The sequence below is a fragment of the Hesperophylax consimilis genome, chromosome 12 (assembly GCF_061612785.1).
Source record: "Hesperophylax consimilis isolate HC1 chromosome 12, BYU_Hcon_1.0, whole genome shotgun sequence".
Classification (NCBI taxonomy): domain Eukaryota; kingdom Metazoa; phylum Arthropoda; class Insecta; order Trichoptera; family Limnephilidae; genus Hesperophylax; species Hesperophylax consimilis.
The window spans coordinates 27,842,016-27,850,422 of NC_142847.1; the positions used below are offsets into that span (position 1 = coordinate 27,842,016).

The 8,407-nt window shown below is 35.6% G+C and overlaps 1 protein-coding gene across 1 annotated transcript; it reads right to left on the reverse strand.

Moving 5' to 3' along the window:
* Positions 1–3,558: 3,558 nt before the first annotated feature.
* LOC149419418 (protein yellow-like) lies at positions 3,559–6,681 on the reverse strand. The gene has a single exon (XM_089638284.1). The coding sequence runs from the start codon at positions 6,406–6,408 to the stop codon at positions 4,981–4,983; it is 1,428 nt and encodes a 475-aa protein (XP_089494410.1). The 5' UTR covers positions 6,409–6,681; the 3' UTR covers positions 3,559–4,980.
* Between the last annotated feature and the right edge of the window lie 1,726 nt (positions 6,682–8,407).

Here is an 8,407-nt window from a genome sequence, read left to right on the forward strand (position 1 = left end):
GAATGAGGCAAGGAGTGCGTGCCAAGACCGAGTTGTTTGGCGGTGTGTCTTTTCTGCGAAACAGCGTGATAAACTGTACAAAAATATTAGTTTTTAAGACAGTATCGAAATGTCTGTTGTGAATACCTTTTTAGTACAATAAAACAAAACTATATATTTTACTACAACACAACCCAACTATATATTTTACTACAATACAACCCAACTATATATTTTACTACAACACAACCCAATAAAATATATTTTACTACAATACAACCCAATTATATATTTTACTACAACACAACTCAACTATATATTTTACTACAACACAACCCAACTATATATTTTACTACAACACAACCCAACTATATATTTTACTACAGTACAACCCAACTATATATTTTAATATAACACAACCCACTATATATTTTTGTTTGTTTACGAAAATAAAAATATAAAAATTTTCATGACAATAGCGAAATTTTATTATGATTTCGGTGTTAGTTATAAATTTAAATATATCAAATTTATCGAGCATTCTATGATTTAATCCCCGTAGTAAGCGTCAACATATTTAATAAAACACGACTCGTTTCAAATAGAGCAAAACTCTCGACACATGCATTAATTGCATTTAAAGATACATTGTGATTTTTTTCATGCCTAAAACATATTAAATAACAGAACAAAACATGTTTTTAATAATTTTCGGATCTTACTTGGCGATTTTTTCTATTGATGGAATTTCATACAATTAAAGTTAGCATAATAAATGTATCTGCAAAATAACACCTTTTTGGAATTTAAAAACAAGTACAACTTCTTAGCCATTGAATTAATCGAGCATTTTTTTTAAAAGTCTTTCTATAAGCCAAAAGAAAATTAAATATCAGTCCTTTTATAAACTACTCAAATCTTTTACTTACGAACCTCTTTTCTGTTATGGTTTTATTGTATAATTTGGCAAATTAAGTTTTAATTTTTTTTAATCTTTAGAAAATGATCGTAATTTTTTTTAATATGTGTGCCTGAACTTCGCAAAATCAAATAAAACACACTTTTTGGCGATGTCTTTTTCTAGCATTAATCAAAATAGGCGTTTGATGCTAAGCGGGAATTTAAACTTTATCGCTATCAGCATAAGGAGTGTTATCGTTTACGGTCTAATTCTAAATGTTACGTGACGTGGTACATCGTCTTGAGAATAAGTGCTTCGATCAAACATACATAGCATTCGTAGTTTTCGTAGCCTATTGTCTACCGAGAAGTTTCATTATAAAACGTGATTTTATTTTAGAGAATTATTCTTGAATTAATACTCCAGAGCCGTTTATCAAATAGACCATAAGTTTCGTTGTTATTCAACAAAAATAAAGCAATTCTAGGTACAGACATAGAGAACAAAGAGTTCGGTTTATGTTGCTTGGCTTTCTTTCAGTCACTCGGAGAAGAATTGAACCTTGAAATCGGTAACATAATAGTTTTCATGACATCGTAAAATCTGTAAGTGTACTGTACACTGTATAAGTGTTGTAAGCCGTGACATAAAAAAACTGTGGTTGAATAACACTTATTTGTTTGAAGTTGACAAATATTAGAATGTTGGAACGAAGTGGAAAATGTGTAATATTGACTCTAAATCTTACGATTATTGCTCTGCAAAGTGTTGAAAAATACTTAAAAATATATTTTCTCTGACAAATACTTGTTCATATCCTTTCTTTGACAAATACTTGTACATGTCCTTTATTTGACAAATACTTGTGTATTTCTTTTATCCGACAAATACTTGTACATATCTTTTCTCTGACAAAAACTTGTATGCATCTTTTCTCTGTCAAATGCTTGTAAATATCTTGTTTACCTTCATTTTCTAACACGACAAAAATATTGTTACAATTATGTTCATAATTGAATTACGGTAATAACTCATTTATCGTAGAAATGCACGTAAAAAAATGGATTATATACTTTGTCTGCATATTGTATAATTCACCTCGACTATTCAAGAAATTTTCAAGACAATCCCCAAAATAATCTAAATGTTTCTGGCTTTCAACCTTCAAGGGTGTTCTAAGCCATCATTTCAAACTATTGAGAGAGCCTAATTAAAAAAAGAGACCTAATTAAAAAAAAATTTGGGCATTTAGTAAACTTATGAAAAAAAAAGTTGTTAACCTCAGCACAGAACACCCTAGAATGAAAACACTCGTTTATGTTTACTACCCTTTCCAATAAATTATACATTGGTTACAGTCAAGGCAAGGTTCACCTGCAGAATATAACCCAGAACAAGCAGCAAAATTTGACTGCGCTTGAACCACTCTCACTAGTTTCGAAACAATGACGTACCTCGTCTTCCTTTGGTCAGAGTCAAAACAGATAACCTATAAGCGAGTCTATACGTCATACATGCCCGATGCGTCTCTGAAAGCGTAAGCAGGTGTAATGGTGCACCTTCGCTTTGCGCTCATGATGACCGATTCCAGATAACCTCTTACAAGTTAACCTTCTTGCCTTCTCGCTAATGTATAGAGTAGAACAAGAGTTACTTTACTTATATTTGTAAAAGTATATTGGTTGTAATTTTTTAAACGGCATTTTTTACAAAATATTTAGGGCCTGACTAATAAAGGTCTATTATATTTTAAACAACTGATCAATCATTAAAGCATGGTAAATGTTTGTTTAACAGATGTGTAAAATTTGATTATTTATCAATATTAAAAACCAACACGATATCTTTACTTTTACCAACACAATTTATTTTTTTACCATATTTTTCAAATAATTAAGGAATAAGGAAGCAAAGATTGCATAGTCCCCATTGTCTTAGGCTTTTGTGAATCTTGTGCAGAAATCACATAAAAACAAGCTGATACGAATACCATTATCTTTGCACATTTTATAAATAAAACAATTTGTAATGTTTTTACGACAAAAAATATTAATAAAATTGTAAAATATGTGTTTAGTTAATCTATTCCTCCCATGTATGTTTTTTTAAATGACTATGGTGCTTTCTAGTTTTTTTTTACAAACATATATTTTTTCACCGACTACCGATGTACATAATTTCCGAAACGTTGGCAAGGTCTCAACTTTAAGAAAGATAATTAATCTGTTTTGAAAGAAAACATATTCATCATACAAAACTGATATGTGTATATACAGTGTTTTCCAATAAGAGGTGTTATTTTGGTATTCAATCGTAAAATATTAATGGTTTCGTTGCTTGTGTGGCACGTAGCGCCGTCTTGTTGAAAGTAAACCTTGTCCAGATCAATACCATCCAATTCCGGCCATAACAATCATTAATCATCTCTCGATGGCGCAATCCATTCACCGTAACTGTTGCTCCAGCCTCATTTTCGAAACAGTAAGGTCCAATGACTCCGCCGGACCATAAACCGCACCAAACGGTCACACGTTGAGGATAGAGAGGCTTTTCTACCGAAACAATCTGCCGAAATAGCGGGCTATTCAAAATAATACCTCTTATTGGAAAACCCTGTATAATAAGGAGAGGTTGGGGTGTTATAGAAAACATTACAGATATAGTGTAGATTTTCTTATTTATTATTTTCATAAATAAATATCAATGATACATGTTTGCAGATAGATATTTACAACAACAGCGATATTAAATATATTAAAATATAACATAAAAGTTTTTGGTAATACTTACGACTAAAAGTACACAAAATATTTTGAATCTTAAAAGATTGGTAACCATTTGGTCAACATAATATTAAGTAAGACCCCTGAAGATTACTGCAGTAACTTAATTATTATTAAGATTCCCCCCTAAAATTTTGGAATTTTTAAAGTATTTTCTAATTATAAAAAAAAACCTAGTAATGATTGTACATTTTACTCATAAACAATAATCATCTATTGGACGTGGTATTTAGGTAAACATCAAATGTTATTACATACCATATTTAAAAAAGTCAAGGTACCAAATAGGTATACATATTTTTAAAAGTTGCCAGTATTTTCCAGGGGTGCGAATGAATGTTATTTATAGCTGAAGTAGCGTTAAGTTAAGTACCTACCTTAAAATAAGTCAGCTTAGAGCTGTTCAGAAATTTAACAAACGGACGATTTAAAAAAAAAATCAGTCCCGGCGTTCTCTTCAATTCGTTTTTAACTTGATTCAATCACATAATTTCTACCTTAATAATTAAGTTATCCTCCACGAGTAAACTTATTGTTTTTTTTTTTTACAAGGACACAGCTTGCTAACTAAGTTATGTACAAGTACTTCGTATTAAGACTCTCTTAAACACAACTTCTTAAATTAGGGACAGCAGAAAAAGTACATAAATATATAATTTTTGTGTATAAAATATTTTTTATGTCTATTGAGTAGGCGTACGTACATAATATATTACTCTTTCAAGCAAAAGTTACGGGAAATAGCGGGAAACATTCCGTATTTATCTGTATTTCTATAAAAGTACTGTGATGCATACAATTCAACATTATTCTGAATACTGACATACGCAATGAGCAGGGTAATATTGAGCTGTTTCTTTTAGAAGTCTAAGGTCTCGGCAGTCAGAAAGCTATTATGTTCAATGGGTATCTTATACTATTAAAACATGTATGTGTTTAGCAAACTTGTAATCATATTATGACCAGAGCATCACGGGCTGTGTGACACGAGACACCCTGTGCCATCACAATTCTTCACATATATTATTTTATCTTAGTTGCATTCCTTTGCTTAGTGACCAGCGTTTTAACTGATGACATTTGTAGTTTCCGATTATACCACCGGCGGAGCTATTTTGGTATTACTATACATATGGAATCTCACGAACCCAAGCGCTAATTTATTCGAGTAAAATAATAAATTATAAAACAGGTTTCTCTGTATTGTTCGCGCACAGCCGACAAGCACGAGCCACGGCCATCATTGTGAGTAGTTTTTTCCCAACCAATTAACTGTCCTAGATGTTTACGTCACTCAAACGAAAAACACTTGTAGGCTCACTGGCGGAACATGAATGAAAATAAGGACGCTATCAGCGGTAGAGTGGCGGAGGTGGCCAGGCCAGCGGCTCCGTTGGTGTTAATGTGAGAGGTGGAGGACTTGCCCACGTTGACCGGCACAGATACTCCAGGGGACACTCCAGGGGCCACTGCGGGAGCGGGCATCTTGAAAGAATCCTGTCGGGGGCCGTACAAGTAGCTCCTGGTTCCAACATGAGACTTCAGTATCCTGTAGTTTGCTTCGGTGGCGTTTACCTTCCCGGCAACGAAGTTCAGCAGCCTATTGACCACTACGAAAAGGTTTCCTTCCGTGTCGAAGCCAAATCGATCCGCCCACTGGATAAAGTTGGCATCTCTAGCGATAATGTGCTGGTCAGTCGCAAATGATGTCTTACTGTCCCATTGGGCGATAGAAGAGTTGCCGAGCAGGCCGTAGAAGAGGAAACCTTCTTCATCCATTATCATTCCGTCCGTTTGGGAAGGCTTGACGCCCAAATCGAGGATGTATTGGGACACCAACATGGGAGGGAGGGTCGCCATGCTTTCGTTTCTCATGAAAGACGCAGCCATGGAATATAATTTATAACTTGCCAGAGGACAGAAGTAAACGTTTCTATCAACTAATCCCTCTGGTCTCTGATAGCGAGGGCCCATAGCGATACCATCGACGTTTATGTATAGGTGCATGCTAGTTCCATTCATCGTGAATTGTTTGGCATTCTGAGCAGCGCGCATGGAATTTCCCTCACGAATTTTCCACGAACGGCTGTCTTTTCTGTTGAAGACGATGATTCCTGGGTCTGCTCCGCTGTTATCTGTGATGTAAGCGTATCCAGCATCAGTGTCATCAATGACGAGATCGTTCAGATAACTCCTGTTAGATGCCACGGATTCGGGGAATGTATACCGCACGATGGAATTCTTGGTATTGTTTAGATCTATCAATGTTAAGGTAGGAGGGCAGGTCTGAGCCGTGGAGTTGACCGAGTTGATGGTGGAAGTTCTGCCGTTATCTATGATCCACATGGTACCATTGGTGTCAATCTCTATGCTCTGAACAGACTGGAAGGACTTGCAGTCCCCGATCATGTTGGCTTCCCAGGATGGGAAGGGCTCTAGATCGGGGCTGGTGGCGTTGGCCGGGTTGGCCGGGATCCAGACCAGGGTGGCTGGCACTCCGGACCTCATCCTGGGTAGGGTAAGGTAGAGCCGGTCTCCCCAGGGCTTTATTCCGGAGAAGATCACATTTTCTTTGATGTAGTTTCCTGAGGTGATGGCATCCTCGCGAGCGGTGCTGTTGGGCCACTTGAAATCAAAGGTTTTCCACTCGTATACTACGCGGAACTGATCCCTTTTGCGGGATTGAACTGTCACGGCACTGCACACTATCACAAGAAACAACAGAACTAGGTTAGTGTTCCCCATATTGAGGTGGATCGGAACTCGCGGTGTGTTCAAGCCGTGCGGTGCGACTGGTGATCGCTAGACGGATGGCGCCGGACTGGGGACTGGGGCCCGAACGGCGGCCGGCGGGCGGGAGTAACTCTGTCCTCCTCCCCCCCCTCGCACCGCACCCGTACCGCCCCACCTGCTGCGCGCCGCGTCCCGCTCTACCGCGGCGTCTCGTGCCCGATGTAAACAACTCCATCCATTTCAGATGAAGATACACATCATGCACAATATCATCGCCATCTAAAACTATATAAGTATTGAATTAAAAGAATAAGCACAAAGGTAAGTAACGAAATTTTTTTTTGTAGTTATTCAGTAATATTCTATTATTATATTTTTGTAGTTATTCAGTAGTTATTCAGTAAAAAGTTCTTACCGCTGATCAACATCTCCATGTTTCTCGTAAACGACACACTAAAAGGAGAAAATAACTCTCAGTGGCAGAAACACATTTATTTTGTCTGCCAACCGTCCAACCGTCTGGAGAGAGTGAAACACGGTTCTGGATGGATTCGGATCAGACTATGGCACCCCCAATTGAATTATGTTGCGAGACTGAAGGCAGCAGGGAGGGGGAGGACATGGGGAAGTACCTGGCTATTCAAATCTAGTCACCAAGCATGGCCAAAGCCATTTCAAGCAACGTTTCAATTCTGAATGGTAATCTGGTTGAGGTCTCAAAAAATCCGTATAAATGCGTAAGGATTTTAATGAAATCGAGATATTGTCTGACTCATTAGTAGGAAATCTCAAAATGATGCTCTTCTATTGAAACCGTGAATATTGTGATGTCATATTGTTGCCTAACCATATCCACCAATGAAAAACTCTGAAAGTCTATGGAATAAACTTTCAGAGTTTTTCATTGGTGTATAATATAATAAGTAGGCTCCGAATGAGAATTGCAGTGGTTTATTGATGGTATTCAAAACATGACGTGAAGAAAATCTTTTTTTTTTTTTTTTTACAAAATAGTTACCAAAATACATTATTTTTCATTTCCGGACACTGAAATTTTCTCATCTTATTTCTCATTGGTATCTAACTGATACGTGTTTTTTTTTATTAGAAGTGCGGATTAAGTATGTCCATATTTTCTGTATATCTACAAAACGATGTTTAAATGCCAAAAAATCTCCTTCAATGTCAATTTTGCCCTATTACTCAATAAAGCAGCATTTGTAGAAACAAGAAGACAGTTAAGCATGTGTGCAATAATTATTTCTAGATAATTTAAATTTATATTAAGATATGTACTTAGCAAGCAGAGAAATCTAGAACAATAATTTATTGAAACGAATCTAAACAAGTTGACCAGTGAAATAACTTTCGTTTCTCGTGGTCCAGTTACACAAAAATAACGAAAACAACGTAACATTTATATCATGTTAATTTAGAACGCTTTATGGTTTTGTGTGAGAATAGATTGTATTATTTATTTTCGAATGTAAGACCACATTATGTGCAATCTAAAGACAATAATTAAAATATGTATTTTTTTCATCATTTAATGTAAATCGTATTAATGTGATTGGCATTGATTGAAATAAGTATTTAAAGATTTGAGATTAGACACGATTATTCATTATTAGTGATGTGATATTTTCCTCTTTTAATCGCACACGGAAAAAAAGGAGTATTGCTAATTTATTGAAAATAACTTACAATTATTGGTAATCCGGTTAAAAAAAATAACAAATTAAAATTTGGCACTTACTTTGAAATGTTAACTAAAAAAATTCAAAAAAAGTTAACTTCTTAAGTAGGATAGGGGAAAATTAGACTCTAAAACGAGGAAATTGGTCTACAAAACTACTGTAGAATCCCATCTGAACAAGTGTCATTTTTTTGAGCAAGTAAAGAATTGAAATAATTCAGAACAGAGGTATGAGGTCTATATTGTGCTGTAGCTGATATACTAGGATAAAAACAATGCAACCCCAACTCAGTATTAAGTGTGTGGCAAAGTTTG